The sequence below is a fragment of the Callorhinus ursinus genome, unplaced genomic scaffold (genome assembly GCF_003265705.2).
Source record: "Callorhinus ursinus isolate GAN/ISIS: 27379988/994484 unplaced genomic scaffold, GSC_fseal_2.0 scaffold7, whole genome shotgun sequence".
Lineage (NCBI taxonomy): Eukaryota > Metazoa > Chordata > Mammalia > Carnivora > Otariidae > Callorhinus > Callorhinus ursinus.
This window is the reverse complement of record NW_027397069.1, coordinates 75,332,981-75,355,051: the sequence shown is the minus strand read 5'-3', so window position 1 is coordinate 75,355,051 and position 22,071 is coordinate 75,332,981. Positions and strand designations below refer to the sequence as shown.

The following is a 22,071-nucleotide window of genomic DNA, read 5'->3' as shown; positions in this document are numbered from 1 at the left end:
TGAGCTGTTTCTTGCTCTGGGTGTGTTCCCTACGTGTGTTCAAATGCATGGGTTGCATTGTATACTTGGGTGTTGTGTCCTGTACGTGTATATCTTAGTTCAATTTAAAATGTTTTTTAGTTTTTGAAAAACATATATATAAAGTTCTAATCATGACAAAATACACACTACATAAAATTTACCATATTAACCATTTTTAAGTCAGTTGTATTAAGTACATTCAAACCGCTGGTGCAGCATGGCTACCATCCATCTCCAGAACTTTGTCATCTTCCCTAACTGTGCAACTCCCCGTTTTAACCTCCCCATCATGCTACCTTCTGTCTCCATGATTCTGTCTATTCTAGGGAGACGAAATAAGTGGAATCATCCAGTATTTGTCCTTCTGTGACTGGCTTATTCACTTAGCATAATGTCCTCAAGTTTCATCCGTGTTGTAGCCTGTGACAGGATTTCCTTCCTTTTTAGGGCTGAATAATATTCCATTGTATGTATAGAACTGTTTTGTTTTAAAAATAAAGTTAAAAAGTACAACTGTGTCATTCTCAGAAGATTTTGGCCAGGATTACTTTCATATATTTTCACTGAGGCTCTACTGAGTGCTACTACGGGTCAGGCACTAGGCGAGGTATGTTCTGTCCATTCTCGCTCGTTCCTCGCAAACTTATTTCCATTTTTCAGCTGTGAAAACCCAGCTACAAAGTCAGAGGTTAAACAACTTCCCTGAGATCACATGGCTGCAAAGGAGCAGTGCAGAGTTCTGACCCTTGTCTGTGACCCTGGAGGCGGCCGGGCCTGGGACGTGGGACAGTGCACCCTACAGGAAGTTTGTGTGTCCCCAGCGAGAGGATGCCTGCTAAGGGACACGTCCCTTATAAAGCATCACGGAAGTCCGCACGTTCCGGGAGCGCTGACTATCGGCCCGGCTTCCATTGCGGCGGATGAACCCGCCTGGCTTGTGCGCCCCGGTGCTGGCCGCGCTGGGCCTGCAGTGTCGCGTTCCTGTCTCCGGGGCCTCCAGCAGCCGGGCGCGGGGCTGGTCATGCCGCGGCTGCCACTCCGCGCTGCACGTCTGCGGAAGGCCACCCGGCACCGGCCTGGGGACACCGACCGCCCCAACCCCATCTCTGCTCGCCCCGCCCCGCTTGTCGCCCTCTTGGGAGTCCCCGGGGTACTGTCGCCACCTCCCCTCCCTTCTCCTCGCGGGCGCTGCCGCCTGGTCGCGGGCTGGGGGGTCGGGCCGCCTCTCCGGGGGCCGCCACGCTGTGGCCCCGCACCCGAGGGCCGAGCCTCTTTCCGAAACCTGCATCAGAACAGGCTTTGGCACTTATGGTAGGAAATGGGGGAAATTTTCACCAATTCGTGTTTGGTGGGGTTGAATTTTGAATGTTGCGTTGCCTTAGAGCCTTCAAAGCAGCGAGGCCGGTCTCGTTACACCGCGTCCCTGGAAATCATCCCCAAAGTGGATTTGTAAAGCGGGAACAGCGAAAGTGCGAATTGCATATCTATTAAAGGACTTGGCGTCGGACACATTGCAGGTATTGCCAAATGTCATAAAAGCAAAGATGACAACTACACAATTACTTGTAATTATATACAGAAAAGTGGTCGCTGAGAACGATAAACTCCAGCTTCACGAGGCAAAGTGATCTCTCAGCTCTTGAAACCCCATTACAGCTTAGCAGGTTCGTGCAGGAAGGAGGAGTTAAGGAGACCCACGAGGTTAACGTGCACATTATTTCTTCCGGAGAACATATAGGAAAAGCTAGTAACAATGCTACAGGAACCCTTGGAAGAGGCTACTTGAGGTTCCTAAGTACCTGTGAAAAAACAGAACAGCCATTGCAGAAATATCTCAAGCTTCTTTTGTAGGAAAGTTTTTTCTCCTTATTCTATCTAGATGAAAATTTTTTACTTTGAAAACCTGCTGAAGGATTCTATCAATAAAAACAATCAACTACAGAGCCGGTGATTTATATTTAAGGCCACTTTTTACTACTTAGGTCATAAGATGCTTATTTTCAGTTACAAAAATTTACAATTTTTGTAAACAAAAAATAAAGTTTTAGTAAGAGTTTTATAAATATTATGATCTAAGTTACATTTACATACCAAACATCTTCAAATATAATACTAGAAACAGTTCACTGCTCTTAGTGTTATTTAAATTCCTAGCTGACCATAAAAAGTCTTGCTAAGACATTCTATAATGCAAAGAGAAAAAAATATTTTGGGCAATGAGAAATCTTAAAATGCATAAACCTCAGCTTTGCAGTGTAATAATATAAAATTAGAATGAGAAATGCATTTTCGGACTTTAATGTACAATGCCTTCGTGTTTGACCGTATTTAAAAGTTATCTAGAGAATGTCCTGAACTCCATGGAGGTGGGGGTGGGGCAGTGGCAGGAATCTATTGATCTTTACAGAAACATTTTTCTTTTGAAATTATGCAATACTTTGTATAAGAATTTATTTGGTGGAGATCCACAAATCAATGTTACAAATACCAGAAGGAAAAGTTCAAAAGAAAAAAATTCAGCAAAAGGACTTTTTTCAAAAATACTAAAGAATTAAGAGTGTTAATAGGGGGGAAAGAAGCCTATATTGAAAAGAGACCTAAATCTCATGAACTTAATTTTTTTAAAGGATGTTTGACTTGTATTCATAATTCTAATTCCAGGTGTTCTTGTATAAGAAATCCATGATCTAGCCACTTATTTAATGATCAAGGAAAGTCAGGATGGGTCAGAAATATTCTGGCTTGCTCTTTTCCCCTTTCTATTTTCTTTTGGAAACTTAGGTATCTTTTTTTGTTAATTTCATGGGAAAAAATAATTCAGTGAAAGAAAGTTTTAAAAGGAGAAAGTGAATGATTAAGAAATGTTTTAGAATTTTAATAAATGGATTTGGAGATGGATTAGTAATGCTTGACATTTTATAACTATCATAGATTATGTAGTGCCAATAGGATGACTGAGCTTCTGCAAATATGGATGCAAGAAAGTAATTGTCTTGCATACTGCAGATTAAAAGATAAGGTGCATAAATATGTTAGGTAGAGCATTTGAGTTTTAAAACAAATTTATGGAATTAAAAAATTTTCCATTAAGATAAATATAATTTCAGTGAAATTTCTGAATAATTAACAGGCTAGAGAAAAAACATATCTGGAATCTTGACCATAGGGAGAGGTGATTTCTACTTTTATTGCACGTATTAATGCTTACAGTGACTGGCTAAATAGAGAGCACCCTTTCACACTCCCATATCCCCATGAGGGAGAAGGATCCTAGCCTTCAGGGTCATGGATACCTCAAATAGCAACAAAATGGAACGCCTGCTTTCATTTTTTACATGAATTGAAATCAGAACACTACCTTGAAAAAATACTATAGTCACTTTTGTATCACAGAATTTTACTTCTTTATACATTAGTGGTTTCTAAGGAGGTGAATCTAATTTCACACTCCTACCCATGCACTAAATGGGCCAACTAGACTACGGTCAATTCACAATACTGGCATCTTCATCAACATATGGTGAATAAAATCCAATTTTAAAATGTAAAAACTAAATATAATTATAGTTCTCACTCTCATCTCCAACTCCACTTAAAATCAAATCATGGGTAGATCAGAAGCTTATTACTAACATTTATCCTGGTAGAACCTAAAGAACCTGTGTTCACATCCACTTCGGCTGTCTGTTAACCGAGTTGTTACCAAAGCTTTTTTTTTTTATCAAAATGCTTTTCAACTAGGATTTTCTGGTGGCCCTTCTCACCCCAGGGAACTAGGTTCTACTTCCTGAAGCCTAAGGCATCCACGGTAGGTGATGAATGAACTTCTTTCCTCTGCATCGTACAGTGGCACAAGTTATGCACCAGCCTAGGGGGAATTGAGAAAATGGTCACTCAGATAATTTTCTGTAAGGCTCAAATCTGTTTGAGAAAGGCCGAAATGATATTTATGGGAAGTTAGCATTTTTCAAGCCAAGGAGATTATCCCAGTTCATTCTGCCACAAAGCATAATGCTCTAATGAACTAGCTGTATGCGTTAATCTGAGAATGGGAATCCCAGTCTTCTCACCAGGTTGCTAGTGGGTCACTCTTTATGATATAAAACACAAAGTATGTTTTGGAGTGTAGCCCCAGATAAATCATCGGGAAGTTGGTGTTGATTCACACAGAGGAATGAATCAAATTGGCAAGTGTGTGGTGTTTTGCTGAATAAGGGCTGACAGTACTCAGTGGAAGTTGGAGTGTGAGAAGGACCGGGCTCAGCATTACCACTGTTCATCGGTTTATAAACAAACCGACTCAGACACGACGGCAGGGTGTGCAGCACAGAAAATTCTGCCACCTTCCAGCCACACCCACACAGAGAAAGAGCCTTCCCTGTCAGTGCAGCAATCCGCGTGGGTGACAGATGGGGCACACGTCCGAAATCAGCACATGCACTTACACAGGAAGTAAAACCCAGATACTTTTATTTATTTATACTTTAGAAAGCAAACAGGCTGCCCACAAAGAATGGTTAGGAAACTCAAAGAGTTTTATTTTGTACTGTTAAAAAAAAAATGTAGGTCATCGATTCATCTGTATAAATAATTTTTCTGGCAAGAGTAGTTAACTTTTAACCTTCCATTCAAAAACTTCACAACTTCAAGTATTTGAAATGCACTTAAATTTCCCCTGCCTTTATTTTATATAGTACATTCGCATAGCAATTAGCTGACTCATGAGGTCGAAGAGTTTCTTTAAAAGAAGGTTCAAATCTTTACCGGCATGTAATGGGACAAATTAGCATTCTCTTGGTCAGTATTCATTTTAATAGTACTATTTTTCTTTCATTTCTCCTGAAAGAAAGTGGGGGGAAATAGGCATACCTGTACAATTCAGATCAAAGCACAAAATATCATTTAAAAAATAAATACCTAAGGCATACCTGCCACACTTTTATTTCAATTTCCTCAGCTGTTTAAAAATTATCTCGAGTGTCGCTGCATTTCTACCTGCTTTCTTACCAGCAACCTCTGTGGCTCTCGCCTGCGCTGAATCCGCCTCTGGAGGGTAGCTGCTCATTGTCACTTGTCATGAAGCGTACAGTTTGATATCCTGGGCTTCGCAGGCAATTTCAGAAACTCAAATGACACTATATGGACTTGCTCTAAATCTTTTTTTAGTGCAGTTTGGCAAATATCCCAAATGAAATTCAACTCTAAGTTAAAAGTATCAAACAGAGATAGTGCTAAGTGCGTCTGTGACTTTCTGGGCTGCCCAGAGGCTCTGGAGAGCGTAGGAATGGAAAGCCTAATTGCCCCGAACTGAAGTGACTGCAGACACCACCTGCTTTTACCACAGCGGAACAGTCACCCACAGAGACAGCAGGAGCCCAAGGCTGGGCAGCAACACCTGCAAAGGTGGCCCAGGTTGCTGGACTCTTGGGTTGTTGTGAATATCTTTAAAGGTCAACAGCCCCTGCACCCACTTTGCCCCTACCTCCCCATCTCAGCAAGCGTGGACGTTCTCCCCACTCTACCTCACAGTGTTAAGAACAGCAAGCATGGACACACAGAAACCTGCTCTCTTTCTGCTTGATCTTCCCCTCTTCCACTCCAGTGCTCTCTCACTTCCAGGCTTTCTCTACCTGCAGACTGGAACTGCACTTTGGTTTTGGTTGCTAGAAAAGAGGTTATTATAAAGCTGTCTGGAGACACCACCGCTAGATGGCCAAGTCACTGGGTCTGGCCCTGCCGCCGCTGGACTTACTGGCCTTGCTTGATCGGCCCGGCTCTGCCGGGAGCAAAGGAGGCGCGTGCATCTCCACCGCGGTGGTCGCTGCCTGCTCCCCGTCGTCGGGAGTCACTGCCAGTTTGCTCTCTCCCAAGCTGCTGCCGTGCCCATTCAGCGACAGGCCGGGCGCGCTGCTTCCCGCGCCACCGTCCTCAGGGAGCTGCTGGGCACTGCTTGTAGGGCTCAGGGATGCAGAAGCCGACGCTGGAGGGGAGGCCTTCCTCGCAGAAGTCTGCTGCTCAGCCTCCTGGTTGGCCCAGTTCTGTTCTGTCACTAGCAGGTGGTGGTTGCCATTGTAGAATTTGGCAGGGTGGTCCTTTCCCGGTGCCTCGTTCAGGGCTGCCAGGTTGAAGTCTGTTGCTAGTGGAGGGGCTCCGGGGTAGCCCGCGGCCGTGGCCTTTCCCAGGGAAGAGGCAGAGTGAGTGTAGTAAGGCGGGAATCCGATGGTAACTGTGGGCGGGGCAGAGTGGGAGGGGAGGAGGAGTGGGCTCACACCCCCGGGGTTTGTGGCCCCCACCGTGGATTCAGGGGAGTCTGAGCGATAGTGGTTGGTCATTCCTTGTTTAAGCTTCTTCCAGCCCAGGTGGTAGATCTCCAGCATGTTGAGTAAGAGGGACACGCAGGCCACGGCCAGCATGAAGATGATGAATATGGTCTTCTCCGTGGGCCTGGAGATGAAGCAGTCCACCGTGTTGGGGCAGGGCCACCGGTCACAGCGGTACAGCGGCTTCAGCTCAAAGCCGTACAGAAAGTACTGCCCGGCGATGAAGCCCACTTCAAACAGCGTCTTAAAGATGATGTTGAAGACGTAGGTCCGGAGCAGGGCCCCGGCGATTCGGATCTTGCCCCGGTCATCCCGCACCGGCGGCCTGTCCTTCTGGCCGTGGCCGCCCGGCCCGCAGCGTGCAGCCGGAACGTGGTGCGGGCTCTCACCCTTCAGCAGCTCTTCCTCCCGCTCTTTCTTCTTCTCTTCCATGCGCCCGATGTGCAGCACATGGCCCAGGTAGATGAGGGTGGGCGTGGACACAAAGATGATCTGCAGCACCCAGAAGCGGATGTGGGAGATGGGGAAGGCTTTGTCGTAGCAGACGTTCTCGCAACCGGGCTGCTGCGTGTTACACGTGAAGTCCGACTGCTCGTCCCCCCACACCTCCTCAGCTGCGGCGCCCAGCACCAGGATCCTGAAGATGAACAGGACCGTCAGCCAAACCTTGCCAATGACCGTGGAGTGCTCCTGTGCGTTCTCTAATAGTCTCCCCAGAAAGCTCCAGTCGCCCATTGCTTCAGATTGCTAACCTGCAAGGGAACATTGCTGGTTAATAGGAAGCCTATGGCGAGCTGTCCAGTCCAAACACCCCGAGGGGCAGGAATAATCTTTGGCGCTGGAATAATCTTTCCCCGGGGGAGCTGTAGTCCCACTTCCATACGAGGGAGGCGCTGCGGAGCTCTCCACAGCACGAGTGTGCGTGTGCAGGGGTGTGTGTGTGTGTGCGCGCACGCGTGTCTCCACCATCGCGCTGAGCAGGGTTAGATAAACGCCCGCAGCGCCGGCATAACACGGAGCTCCTCTTACACTAACTAGCGCTGGCGCCAAGGAGATGCCCATGGGCGACTGAAGCCCTCGCTTCAGAGATGAGGAAACTAGAGCTCCAAAGAGAAATGACTTGCCCGAGGGGAATGTAACTCTCCCCTGGCTTCTAACTCCCCATCCTGTTCTCTTCCAGGGCACAGTCTCCCAGGAGCTCTGGTGCTGCGGGGTACACAGCTTGGGTCCACTCCTAACCTCCACCTTTCTGTTCCTGCGAGGTTACGGTAACTTTCCTGCATAACTTCTGCCACATATTAACCTACTACTTCTAGGACTTACTTTCTTTTTTCACTTGGCAAATACTCCATCATGGTAAACTCACTGCACGTCCCCAGGCAGGAGCCTGTGTCCCCATCTGTAACATGGGACGATGGTCATTGGGTCATGTGCCGTGAGCTGCTTCCTAGACGGAGGGAGAGCCCGCAGGCCTCCTCTGTGAAGGTGGCAGTGTTCCTCAGACACAGGGGACCAAGGTTACAAGGCGTTCTCCCTGTCGCTACTGCTCAAACAGGCCAGATGCTTCCAACTAGAACCAAAAGAACTCTGTTCTTCGGTCATTCTTCGGTAAGGAGAGCGGCCCAAGCTGGAAGTGCATGTACAAGTTCCAGCAGCCTTAAAGAACACTCTTCTCATTTTGAATTTTAAAATGTTTAAAAATATTAACTTTTATGAATGGGTTCAAAGGCAAATAAAACAAAACTTTACTCACCGTGATCTAAAGAAATAGACAAACGTTAACCCTCTCCTAGAATAAACTTTCAAGCCTTGGTTGTGGTCATTTGAGGTCTTTAGAAAAATATTACCAGTCACATATCCTACCAGCCTCTTTGTCCCATAATGTGACTGGCAGCTATTCTATTTGGCATGTTCTTAGAAGGTAAAATATTTTAATTCAGAAACCTAATTACTGAACGTGAAATGACCCACTCTTCTGTGAAGGATGTCAGGTGTCAGGGGACCCTTCTAGTTTACATCCTGCTTCTCCTCAACCCCAGACCGTCACAGCGTTTTTAATGGCATCTCTGCCCATAGCCCCAGCCCCTTCCTTCAGTCTGCTGGAGATTTTCCTCTGGGGCACAGGACAAAAGCCTCGCATAGTGTGGATCACCCATCAGTCCCTGATCCAACACCGCTGATGCCAAACTTCTTGTGGTCCCTGGGACTCTGCCGTGCTAGTTCTTCAACTTCAAACTTGGCCCCAATCCAGGGACTGGCCTATTGACCTGTCACTTACCTCCACTCTCCCCTCAAGAGTGGCCAACTCAGGCTAACACGGGGGCCCTGTGTTTTCTCTTCCCACTTATCACGGCCCTGGCTTAATGGCCGTTCCTCCCTTTACATTCCAGGAGGTTTCTCCCACCCGCCCACCCCTCCTACCTTGCTAAACTACAAACGGCATCCTCTCTCCTTGCTCTCCCCAGACAAGCACAGCCTTCTGAGTTTCTACAGAAAACCACCTTTAACCACCTTGGCTGCTTGTGGACTTTCTCCTTTACTCTAGTTTTGAGGTTGGGGTCTGCATGTGTAGCCTTTCCTCCTTGATGTCTGCAGGCAGAACATTTGGGCAATGTGCATTTCTGGAAGTCTCGAAGAAAAGACGAGGGTGGGGGAATTTATACTTCTTCCTGCTACCTTCCCAGCCTTGTTGAGTACAGCATAGCGTGCTAAAAAGGAGTCTTTTTTTAAAAAAAAATTATTTTTTTATTTGATAGAAAGAGAGAGAGCACAAGCAGGGGGAGCAGCAGGCAGTGGGAGAGGGAGAAGCAGGCTTCCCGCTGAGCAGGGAGCCCAACGTGGGACTCGATCCCAGGACCCTGGGATCATGACCTGAGCCGAAGGCAGACGCTTAACGACTGAGCCACCCAGGCGCCCCACAGTTTGGGTTTTGTTTTGGAAAATGCATGCCTGAATGAATACAACAATTAACCAGAAGACCGAATATCTATGGGAGGGCTGGCAGTATGGGTCAAGGTCAGCTCAAAATGGGAGCCTCCAAAGTAGAAGCGACATCCACCTCTCTTCATAGCCATCAGAGTCTGCTCCAGATACCATGCAGACGGTCTTAAGGTGTTTTATCAATATCACTTTTTAATCATACCCCTAAGGCCAATTCAGTGAGAAAATGACAGCAGAGGAGTGAAGCACACGCAGAACAGCAAAGCTCTGCTGGCTAAGTACAAACCATGGACCACCCGGGGACCCCGTGATCCACTGTGGGCTGACATCAAGTGAGACAAACACAGTGACTGAATGAAATATCTTTCTGCTTGAAAGAGGAAAACGGGCTTATTCCTATCGTCAACGTACGGGGCCATTTCAGGACAAAACTAGAGCAGCTCCTGAAAGCTCTCACACTGTGAGTGCTTACCTTTGTAAGGTGCATGCGATCTAATTATAGAGCACCACAGCTACCATATGCGCACTTTTTAGATAACTCATCTACCGCGGCAGCAGTGGGATTCTCTATTACTTGGATGCCGACATGAATGATCTCCACGAGATGGCATTTAACTGGTTTTTACTTTGATCTCAATGAAAACTTTGATTCTGACATTACTGCCGAACAAGATCTTATGTTGCATAGTTTACATAGCTGCTTCCATGTTCCTCTGACAGTTACACTTTCCCTTTCAAAGTTCTACAGTTTCTGCTTGGCCTTCAGGATATGTTGAGTGTCCCTTCAGATCCACCAATGGCTATTTAGTCAGTGACAATCTTGTGCTCAACTCTGGGCCGCACCTTCTGTTGAATACAGTGGAAGTAAAAACATGGTCTCTATCTTGAAATCTATTTGTGGAGATGGGAAAATTCAGGAAAATGGGGAGCTATGTGGGTGCAGAGGGATTCCAGAGAAAAAGGATAATAATATCAGAACATGGAGCCAGGGACATCTAGCCAGGGCAGGGTGGCATTTGAGCTGGGTTTGGGAGAGGTGGCTTTGGATAGGGGGAGAGGGACGGGCCAGAATGGCATTCCCGTGGCAGTGTGACCCGGTGTGGCTCAAATAGGGGCTTTGTGTTAGAGCAGTGAGTTTAAATGGGTGCTTCTGCCCAGAAGAGCTAGACAGGCTGCACTCAACATAATAGGCGCTCAGTAAACACTGGTGGGACAAATGAATGAAAGGACATCGAGGGCCACTGAACCACTTAGAGAGCAGGGAGATATGCTGAAAGTGCTGTTCAGAAAAGCAGGGGCCCCTCTAACAGGGACTCAGGAAGAGTGGTAATCTCCGAGTGAGTGCTGAAGGCCCAGGCTGGATGACAGCAGGGGCAAATGGAAAAAGGAAGGACAGAAAGGAGACACAGTCTGGAGACAAAAATAAAGCAGAATGGACAGTCTGCCTAGTCAGAGAATGAAAGCGAGAGGCATGAATTAAAGACAAACTTCATATTTCTGAGCCTGAGTGGGAAAATCAGGGGGCCATTTGAAGAGAACAACATTGGGGAGGCGAGCTCATTTGGGATTGGAAAAAAGATGAGGACTCTGGTTTTGTGACTGTCTGGATCAAAAGTAGCGGTGGAAGATATGAGTGAAAGTGTCCAGGAGGAAGCTGGAGACACGGAGTTAGAAAAGGTTGGGCAGAGGGTCGGCAGCGTAGCTCCACCTCTCCCTAGTGGAGACGATAGAGCAAAGCACAAAGGACGGACTTCATGGAAAATCCAGCGAAACAGATGAAGAGCAGGGCAGGAAAGGACTCACAGCCCGCACTGTGGGCGGTCGGTGCTTCAGTGGTGGCCGAACTGACCAAGTGGGTAAGAGCCTACGACTAAGCAATGACAGACGGCAGCAAGCCCTAGCCAGCGTGGGGGGAAGGGACCTTCTTTGGTAGGGCCCAGATGAGCTCTGCCAGGCAGGTTCACATTGTTTGGGCTGTGTTTATTTCGTTATCAAAATATCAAATAATATCAAAAGAGAAGACCCTTTCTCCTTTATAGAACTGACCCCAACATTTAGCTTTGCCTGAGCTACTAAGATTGAAATTTTACATTGTACTTGGGGATGTCCGAGAAGCCGCGGAGCCTCACCTGATGGGAATACTGTTCACACCAGAAGGCACATTCTCGGAGGGCAGTCAACAAGACGGGAGAACTAGGGTGACACAGAAGTGAGGAAGCCAAAGGAGGACTTTGAAGAAAGAGGTGACTAACAGTGTCAACATTCTTCGGCGTGTTCAAGAGGGATGGACATAAAGAAAAGGCCCTTTGATCTCACAGGGAAGGCCCTGATGATCTTTAAATGCCCAGTCCAGTGGGAGCACTGGGACGGAAACAAAAGTCCAGGCCAGTGGTTAAAGAGGCAGAATGTGGGAGAGAAATGGAGACATGGTACAAAGAGCCTTTGTTCAGTAAGTCTAGAACTTAAAGGAAGGAGAGACACAAAATGGGTAAAAAGTGGGGGAATAAGGCCCAAAGGAGGCATTTCCGAGATAGGGAGGGCTATGGTGGTTTGGCCTCAGAGCCGCGGAGTCATGGGGACGGGATAGAGGCACGGTCGGCCTGCCCAGCACCAGGAGGGGGGCAAAAGGGCGGGAGAGCGGCTGCGAGGGCAGGTGTAGGACGGATGCTCTCCAAAGTGGTGACAAGACTCTCTTCAGTGAGGTCAAGCAGGAGGTCGTCTTCTCAGGCGAGGGCAGGACTTGGGCTCCTGAGAAGAAAAAAGGTTTGATAACCAGGGAACTGAGAGGATGAGAAAGGGACTGGGCTCCTCGAGTTCCTTGCCCAGCCAGACCTCACATCTATGTACAAGTCGTGGCCACTCAGTGAGGGCTGAGTGAAAGCTACCACGTGCGAGGCGCTCAGCGCTGAGCAAAGCGGAGAAGTGCTGCCTGGTGCAACATACACTCCAGCAGGAAAGACTGTGCACAGAAGTAAGAGATGCCAGGTGCTGAGTGCTGTGGGCAGACAGAGCGCTGGGGGGCAGCACAGAGGGAAGTACAGGGGCTGCTGAGGACTGGGGGCCTCCCTGAGAGGGTGACATCCGAGTGAAGAGCTGGGCCTCAGATATGAGGGACAAGCATTCCAGGCAGAGCAAGGCTTCTGGCGGGGAGCAGACCTGGTGTGCTCGGGATGGCGAGGACAGAATGGGGGCAGCAAAGCCAGCCGGGAGCAGACAGGCAGACGAGCAGGTCAAAGAGGAAGTGGGGAGATGGAGAGATCACAGCAGACAGAGAGGAGAACTTTGGCTTATACTCCAAGTGAGATGAGAATGTACTGGAGGGTTGGAACAGAAGAGTGACATAATCTGACTTACATCCTCACAGATCCCCTCTGGTTGTTGTGTCGAGAACAGGCATGGGGTAGAGGGGGCAGTGGGCAAGGGTGAAAGCAGAGGGTCCAGTGAGGACGCTGTGGTATAATCCAGAAAAGTGACAGTGGTGACAAATGGCCGAGTCTGCACAGACCCTGAAGGTAGGTCCAGCATGATGTGCTGACAGGTCAAGGGTTGGGGTAGCGCTGAGGAGAGGCCAAGGTTTCTGCCCTGAACAGGAGGAAAGGAGCTGCCATTTACCAAGATGGGGAAACCAAAGTAGGTACAGGTTTCAGAAAGGCATAGGAATCATGAGTTCTATTTTGAAAATGTTAAGTTTGAGACACCTATTAGATATCCAACTGTTAAGGCTAGAGATAAACATCTGTGAGTCATCATCAAACCCTGAGACTGGACTGAGATTATCTAGGGGCAGGGGAAGGACAAGGAGGCTGAAGACCAAGCCCTGGGGTCCTCCAGCATCTGCAGGTTGACTACAGGAGAAACTCACCGAAGAGCTGCTTATTAGGAAATGTAACTTTTAGTTAAGACTCTGGAATGGAATAACATCCAAAATATATCATTTGTATTCTACTTGATTCTCTTTCGTACCAATATTTTGACACTGAAAACATTATTACTTGGTTTATAAATCAGAGGTAATATAACATGGAGTATGGCTAGGCAAATTAATTTTGTGTTAACTGTCTGTGATTGCCTGGAACATTGTTGAGTAGGATTTTGAGAGTCACATACAGGCTTAGCCAGAAAGTTCTATGTTCCATTAGTAATGTCTGCTAGGGTTTGGTATGAGGCAGTGGTAGCCCAAACGCTAATTTTTGCCATCCCAGACTTGGCACACATTTAAAAGAACGTGGTAGGCTGAGCTAGTCACAAATATGATACATTGAAAAAATGGCTTATCTAGTTATCTTTTTAGCAGGTGGAAAGACTGTTTTCCATTAGCTTCTTTTACACCTTACCTGCCTATTTCAAGCGTTCACATTTAAGATAGTAATTTCCAGATGCCATGGGACCTAGCCCATGGTATTATGTACTTACCACACTTTTTCCATAATTCTGGTCTGACTCTTTAAAAAGGAACCAGAATTCAGAATAAATTCACCAAAATAACAAAAGACCCTTTCTTCTTTTACTCTATAGCATCAACTCCAATATTTAGCTTTGTCTGAGCTTCTAAGACTAAAGAACAAGATGGGAACTAGGCTTTTAAAAGCTGGCTCAATGCTACTTACAAACGCACTACCACAGCACTGGGAAAAGTTCAACCACATAGACAAGCATAAAAGAGGAAAAAAACCAAACCTCTGTAGTTTCAGATTAAGTAACATGTGGCATTGTTTTCCATCTCCAGAAGACGACTGATCACACCAACCAGAAGGACACCTAATGGCAACAGTTCTAGATATACTTGATATCTGGTAGGACAAGTTCCCCAACTTTGTTCTTCATATTTGTCTAGGCAATTTTTGGCCTTTCATTTTTTCCATATGAAATTTAGGTAGAGCTTGTCAAGTTCCACAAAAATCTGAGACTTGATTTTGACTGGAATTGCACAAAATTTATAGGTGAAGCAAATTTAGCTCTTTACAATCTAGTTTCCCCACCAATAAGCATAATTGATCCATTGATGTTGACCTTCTTCATGCCTTTCAATAGTGCTTTAGGATAATGTTCCTAAAGGATTTACACATCTTTTGTTAGATATATTCCATTTATACTTGTTCTAATTTTTTGTTACAAATAGTTTTTTTTTCATATAACTTTTGATTGGTTATTACTGGTACTTAGGAACACTGTTTTTTGTTTGTTTTGTTTATTTTCTAGGAACATTGTTTTTATATATTGATCTTGTATCCAGCCACCTGTTAGAAAGCCTTACTAGTTCAAATAGGTAGGAGATTCCTTTGGATTTTCCAAGTAACACATTATCATATCCTCTGCTATTAAGGACAGATTTGTTTCTTCCTCCCCTAGTTCTAATTCCTGTTATTTCTTTTTCTTGTCTTCTTGTACTAGTCAAGACTCCTAGCACAATGTAGAGATGGTGATATCTTTTCTCATTTTTGTCTTTAACATGAATGCTTCTCAAGTTTTATCATTGAGCATGATGTTTCAACTTTTATCAGGCTAAGGAAGTTTTCTTCCAATCTTTGTTAATGGTTTGTTGGTTTTTGTTTTCTAAGTCATGAATGAGTATTGGATTTAGTAAAATACTTTTTTCCTGTTATTGTGATTTTTAGATGGTGAAGCACCCTACTGGTCATGATTTTATTTTTAATATGCTATCACATTCAATTTGCCACTACTTTATTTTGGATTATTTGTTCATACCTAAGATTGGTCTCAATTTTTTGTACTACCATTGGATTTTGGTAAGAAAGCTATTTTAGCCTGAAAAATTAAAAATTCTCTGAATAAGCTTGTATAAGAATTTCCTATAAAAGTGTTTGGGATTAATGTCTTTTTGAGGGGGCCAGGGGAAGCCTAAATTACAAATTTAAATTCATTGGGTGCCTGGGTGGCTCAGTTGGTTAAGCGACTGCCTTCGGCTCAGGTCATGATCCCGGAGTCCCGGGATCGAGCCCCGCGTCGGGCTCCCTGCTCAGCGGGGAGTCTACTTCTCCCTCTGACTCTACCCCCTCTTGTGTGCGCTCTCTCTCTCTCAAATAAATAAAATCTTAAAAAAAAATTCAATTTCAGTAACTGTTATCTGCATAAGTTTGGTTGCTATTTCTTAAGTGAATTTTGATAGTTCATATCTTTTAGAAATTTTTCCATTTCTAAGTTTCAAATTTATTGGCAGAAAATTATTCATGGTATTTTCTTATGATTTTGAAACTCTATGGTATTCGTACTTAGATTCCTTTGTTTGGTTCCAAATATTGTTTATCTGAGGTTTTTAAAATATTAGTCGTGTTGGTTTTTCTTTAGCTAAAGAACCAATTTTGATATGTTTGAAAAAGAATGAGAGTTTATTATTTTTTCCAATGTCTTATCACATATGCTACATTTATAGTATACAGAATATATCTACAAAAGATCCCTATAGATCTTTTATTTATTTTATTTTTTTAGGATTTTATTTATTTGAGAGGGAGAGCGATATCGAGAGAAGACACAAGCTAGGGGGAGGGGCAGAGGGAAAGGGAGAAGCAAGCTCCCTATTGAGCAAGGAGCCCAATGTGGGGCTCGAACCCAGGACCTTGGGATTATGACCTGAGCCAAAGGCACTTAACTGACTGAGCCACCCAGGTGCCCACCCCCCACCCATGGATCTTTTAAATAGACAATGTGATTTTAGTATTTGCTAGTATTATTATAAAATATACATATATAATTTAAGGGTATTCTTTATCTTAGTGTAAAATTGTTTATTATTGTACAGTTCCAGGGGATTCCTTATTTTAAATGGAAAAGTACATGGTTTCTATTACTTAACTTTTCAGTAATCTCGTGCTCTGGCAGAAGACATAACTCATACAGGGTGATGTCTCTCATACAGACCAACTGATTTAATGAAATCATAAAACACTAATTTTCTAACTTCTTAATCAAAAATTTTAAAGCACTGCATATTTTTATTGTCAGAGAACAAATCTCCAGAAACATGAAATTGTTTTAAATTATACTTTTTTTTTTTTTAGATTTTATTTTTCAAGTAATCTCTATACCCAACATGGGGCCCAAACTTACAACCCCAAGATCAAGAGTTGCACATTCCACTGACTGAGCCAGCCAGGTGCACCTTAAATTATACTTTTATTCTACTTATTTTACTTATTAAATAAGAATGGATAGAAAACACCTGCCATCCATGTGTTATTATTATTATCCCTCTATTTTCTCTTTTATGTGGGAATTTTAATTGTTCTTTGGGGGGTGGGATTTTAAATTGTTTATAAATACCTGAAAAGTCATGTACTCTTTAAGTCTTTACTTGGCTAAGGTAACTGTCATTAACACTTTTCATCCTTAGTCAAAGGGAAAAACTCAGTTTTTCTTTTGTTTTTGACATTCTGTAACTGAAAAGCTGAGTGAGAGTTAATTGGAAGTTGGAAGCAACTTAAACAACTGTATTAGTTTGAAAACAAATGTCTTCAATTTTTATATTTAAGAATGACAAAATTAAAAATACCCTTAGCTTTTTATCCACAGTGTTTCTTCTTGAAATACTTGAATAAAATAAATATTCCTACCAGAAATCAGTATTAAGTCACCATTTCCACAATTAGAGTTCTAATATTAAGCTAGACAATTAACAGCTGGTTGAGCTTCAGTTCAATTGACAGAAAAATGTAAACAGTCTGGAACATAATTAGAAACATGACTGTCTTCCAATACTATTCATGCCATACTGGGCTTCCTTTTTAAACCCTCCAACTGTGTTCCCTGTTCCATTACCCTGTGGAGTCCTCCAGTTTCTCCTGCCAATTATTAAATGGCATTAAAAGTTTTAAAAATAACTTCTGTGAAAGACCTAAGAATACCACTTGAAGTTTTCACTTATTTAAACATTTTACTTACATATTTTAGTGTAATTTAGCAATGATTTTCATGTATTTCAACATTAGTTCTCAAACTTTTAATAACTGAATAATAAAGAACAAAGTCAATACCCTTGAAGTAAAATTCAATTTGCCAATACTTCCTGAAGGGTGGCTTGAAGCAAGGGTAAATAACAATAAAGAAAATTATAGGGGAGCTTTAGCACATCTAAACCACAGACCAGGCAGTGGGAATAGTATGCCAAGCACTGATTTCATACAGTCTGGTCAGTTAAAAGGTAATTTCCCTCTATAAATCCAAATTACATCCTTCAGGAATCTTGCTCATCCATGGAGGAAGTATGGAATCACAGCATTTTAGAGCTAAAAGAACCTCAGAAGTGGTCTAGTTTACAGATGGGGCCATGGGGCCATGGGGCCATGGGGATTCGGAGGTCCCGAGACGGTACTGTGATTCGCGAAAGGCTACACAGCCCGCCGTGCTGAAGCCGGCACGAATAGTCATGCCTTCTTCCTCTCAGGCCAGGGTACCTTCCCCTTCCGCGTGCACTATGCACTAGGCCGATTGTTGATTAGAAGAGCTACCTCTTTAGTCATATTGCTCTACCACACTTTAAAACGTGTTTAGAAACATGGGTTAGAGTACATTTTAAGCTTTTGCTCTTTTTCTTCCATTCCAAAGTGGCTAAAATTGTTAAATATTATTGACATGCTAAGAACAGTCCTGTTACTCCATCATATAAATTGACATTGTCATTTTAAGGCAAATTCACATATTATCTTTACTCTTGTTTTAGTGAACAAAACCTCATATATTTTTATATTTATATATTATATTTTATTTTTCCATTTATATTACGTATATTTTATTTTTCCATTTATATTACTGACACAAATTACATCTGTCAAAATGGTTTCTATTTTTGAAATAATAATTTCTATAGTATAAATATAATTTCAGCGGCGCCTGGGTGGCTCAGTCATTGAGCGTCTGCCTTCGGCTCAGGTCATGGTCCCAGGGTCCTGGGATCGAGCCGCGCATCCGGCTCCCTGCTCAACGGGAAGCCTGCTTCTCCCTCTCCCACTCCCCCTGCTTGTGTTCCTGCTCTCGCTATCTCTCCCTGTCAAATAAATAAATAAAATATTTAAAAAAATAAATATAATTTCACTTTTCTTATTCAAACCCACTTTTATTAGCATACAACATAGAAATCTCTTCTATGTTCTAGACTAAAAGATTCATTGTAAGGGTAATACAAAATGGAGTTTCACGAATAAAATGAGCATTAATTCATGGAGATAATAAGGTGGTCTGAACAAAAAAAATTAGGTGATTTTTACGTTTAGTATCATTAGTTTGTCAACAGTAAATTTAAAGCAAGCCACTTATTCTCCAAATTAAAGAAAATGTAAGAGGGCAGAAACTGTTCACATCAACCATTATGAAGTCATACTTTTGAAGACCAGAGATTTTAAAAATGCAATAGAGTACTAACCTAGTTATCATGATGAAGAATTTCCCACCACTATAAGAATGAAAAGATTAAAATTTATCACTATTTTATTCCCTTTATGCATTATATTGAAATGGTAAAAACATTGTTTTTTAGAGACACATGTATGCTGTTAATGATCACATGTATTGGATTTTTTTCCCACTTCAATTTAGTAAACACTTATCAAACACCTATCATGTGTGTGGCACTGTGCTACTAATTAAGAGATGGTTCTTCATGAGAGACTATGGACTCTGAAAAACAAACTGAGGGTTCTAGAGAGGAGGGGGGTGGGGGGATGGGTTAGTCTGGTGATGGGTATTAAAGAGGGCACGTTCTGCATAGAGCACTGGGTGTTATACACAAACAATGAATCATGGAACACTACATCAAAAACTAATGATGTAATGTATGGTGATTAACATAACAATAATAAAAAAATAGTAATAATAAAAAAAGAGATGGTTCTTCCTCTCAGGAGTTTTATTCACAATCTATGGGTGAGGCAGACTTGTAAAAAAAAAAAGAATCAAAATATAGTATGACAAGGGTTACATAGTATTGGTAATGGCCACAACACAGTGGAGCAGAAGAGAGAAGGACACTGTATGTTAATCATGAGTTTGGCTGTTTCTTAATACAGAGATCCTGGTAATCATGCTATCTGTACAGGGTGAAATACTTCTCAAAGGCCTTTCCACTGTCTAGAATGTTCTGGTATTTTAGTACAGTACAAAAACTATGTGTTTACTCGTATAATTATGTGTGATACTGAGGTAAAATCCTAAAAATACATATATCCTATTTATTCTGTGTTAGGTGCATGTTCAAGTGATGGTAACATCTGAAGACTAATTATAGTTTAAATTCTTTACATACATGAGGCTTTATAAAATGGCTGTGATACATACACACAATTACTTTTAAGGTTCAAATGTGTAGTGTGAAAGTTATTTTGTTAAGAAAAGGAACACAACTTAAAATGTAAGTAACATTCAAGGAAATTGTGTCAAAATTCTTTTTCTTATTTGCAAACAGTGACATTTTGTTAACCACATTTCACTATCCTCAGAGGGCTTTAAGCCTGTTAATATCAGCTGGTTAACCTAAATAGCACTGTTTAGTTTGTTATAGTAGTAAAGTTTTTGTGAATTACTTTACACTACAGTAACACGTGCATTGCCCTTGTGAGATGCCTATCTCAACATGGATCAAACCGCTGAGCCAGTGGAATATGTGCCAAATTAGCTGTTGTTTACTTTGAACACACTGACCCTTGGAAAATAAGTCCCCCCTTTTCCTCTTTAATCTTTTACTGTTTGTTTTGCAATACGTTTCACAGGACATTGATGGACTGTCAGTGAAGTGATGCACATATCATAAATCACTAATTTGAATTCTTGAGTAATATAAACCAAAGCATAATTCACGCCTCAGCTGTTTGTATGTAACCATCTTTAAGTGACATATTTGGCGTTATCTTGGTAAAGTAAAAACTGGAGAACTCCACTTGTCCCTAAAGTCCCAGTCACAAATATACATGAACTGAGAGCTCTGCAAACTGGGATGAATTCTGCTCACTAGAGTGTAGACTGCAAGGCAAATACACCCGCGTCGCTGCAATTCACTGTGAGAACAGCCCCTAAAAGAAGGGATTACTGTAGAATGCAGATAAGTGTTTTTCCACTCTTCTGTAAATTCTTTATACTCAAACACGCCATAACAAGCATATGGGTCAAGAAATTAGATCGTGGTACTTATAACTAAAACGTTTCTAAAAGAAAGAAAGGAAGAAAGAAAGAAAGAAAGAAAGAAAGAAAGAAAGAAAGAAAGAAAAGAAAAAGAAAAAAAATTTCAAAAAGTTTCTTAAGTAGGCGAGCCAACATCGTTCCTAAAAGACACCAACACAACTCTGGAGAAAGCGTGGCGATGCTAAACGCCAGCAGTTGAACTCCAGTCCTTGCGGCTGTGGTATCTGTTGAGAATATTCAAGTATTTAAACAGTCCTTAAGATCCCTCAGATCTGCAGTTCTAGAGCCATTCCAGCTTCCCCACTCAAGGGGGAAAACACCGTCAAGGAAACATTTTCAACCCAGCCTTCCACCATCCACCAAGGAAAGCCATTACGCAGCTGAGAACTGGCGCTCTGCAGAGATCTCCAGGAGCAAAGGAACATCAATTATTCCCAAAGTTTTCCAGAAAGTTTCCTGAGCCCCGCTCTCTAGCCCTGCCGCTCCCACCACTCCCCCAAGATTCCCGAAAGAATTCTAAGAGGCCGGGAGCCTCAAACCAGCAGCGGCGCTCGGGCTCCGGCTCGCTCCGCCCCGGCCCGCCCGAGCCCGTCTGGGGAGGTCGGAGGCGCCGGTGTCCCGCCCGTCCTTCCGCCCCGGGGCTGCCCCCGGCCGCAGGCGCCTGGGCCTCCGGGGCGCCCGGCCCTGCGCTTACCCCGCTCTGCCGCGGCGGCGACCCGGGTGCGCTCCTTCTCGAGCAGGGCTCCCGGCCGCTCTGAAAAGGAGAATTTCTCTTACACGTGCGGTGCAACTTAACGCGTGCGCCCCGCGCAAGGGCCCGGCCTCCCCGCCCCGGCGGCCATCCCCGCGGCCCCAATGCGCCCCGCGCTCGGCGCCCCCAAGCCGCAGCCCGGGCCGCCGCGCCACGCCCCCGCCGCCTCCACCTCTGCCTGGGGGCCGCGCGGGGGCGGTGCCAGGGCGCTGAGCAAGGCCCCCGCCCCGCCGCCGGACGGTGCCCCGCATTCTCGTCCCGCACGCGCACCCTGCCCCTCGTTCCCCATCCTGCACACCCACCTGCAGCCGCTTCCCGCCTCGCACCCGCAGTCCCCATCACCTCCCGCCAGCCTGCACCTGCACCACACCTGCACCCCATCACCCCGCAATCGTATCCGCATTCCCACTAGCACCTGCACCCGTCACCCTGCAACCATCCGTCTTTCCCACCCGCACCTGCATCCCGCGCCCCACCCACGGGAGCGCCCTCCTGCTCCGGATGTGGAGCAAGGGCTCTTTCCCGCCACCGGGCTCCCGCGGGCCTCCCGTCTGTCTCCACTGAAAGCACAAGGCCGACGAAGGGCGGGGGGCGAGGGCGAGCAAAGGGCGCACTCGTTCCGTCCTGCCGGCTCCAGGGACACCCCTCGCGCGCACGTGCGCCCGCCCGGCGATCCAGCTCACGCCTGCCCTCGCAGGGCCGAGCCGCAGCTCTGGCGGCGCTCCTGAGCCGGGGGGCGCGTGGGCGTTGGGGCGTCTTGGGCCGCCGGGGGACGCGATTCTAGACAGCCAGCGCGGGTCAGGGGCCACTGAGCAGGGGGTGCCCACGTAACCTGGCCGAATCCACCAAAGAAGAGCCCGGGCCGCAGCGTGGATGCTGTCGAGGGCCGCGCCCGGGCAGAGGCTGGAGCGC

General features: G+C 44.8%; 1 protein-coding gene across 2 annotated transcripts; it reads right to left on the bottom strand.

Moving 5' to 3' along the window:
- Nucleotides 1-1,684: 1,684 nt before the first annotated feature.
- Nucleotides 1,685-21,250, bottom strand: GJA3 (gap junction protein alpha 3). Of its 2 annotated transcripts, XR_012378717.1 has the most exons (3): nt 21,103-21,250; nt 5,029-7,093; nt 1,685-1,820 (listed from the first exon to the last, which is right to left on the bottom strand). XR_012378717.1 is itself a non-coding variant. In XM_073894309.1 (2 exons), the coding sequence occupies exon 2, from the start codon at nt 7,074-7,076 to the stop codon at nt 5,727-5,729; it is 1,350 nt and encodes a 449-aa protein (XP_073750410.1). In that variant the 5' UTR covers nt 7,077-7,093; nt 21,103-21,250; the 3' UTR covers nt 4,486-5,726. The 2 variants fall into 2 exon arrangements, 1 of the variants encoding a protein (XP_073750410.1); XM_073894309.1 differs by lacking the exon at nt 1,685-1,820 and having other exon boundaries at nt 4,486-7,093.
- Nucleotides 21,251-22,071: the final 821 nt, after the last annotated feature.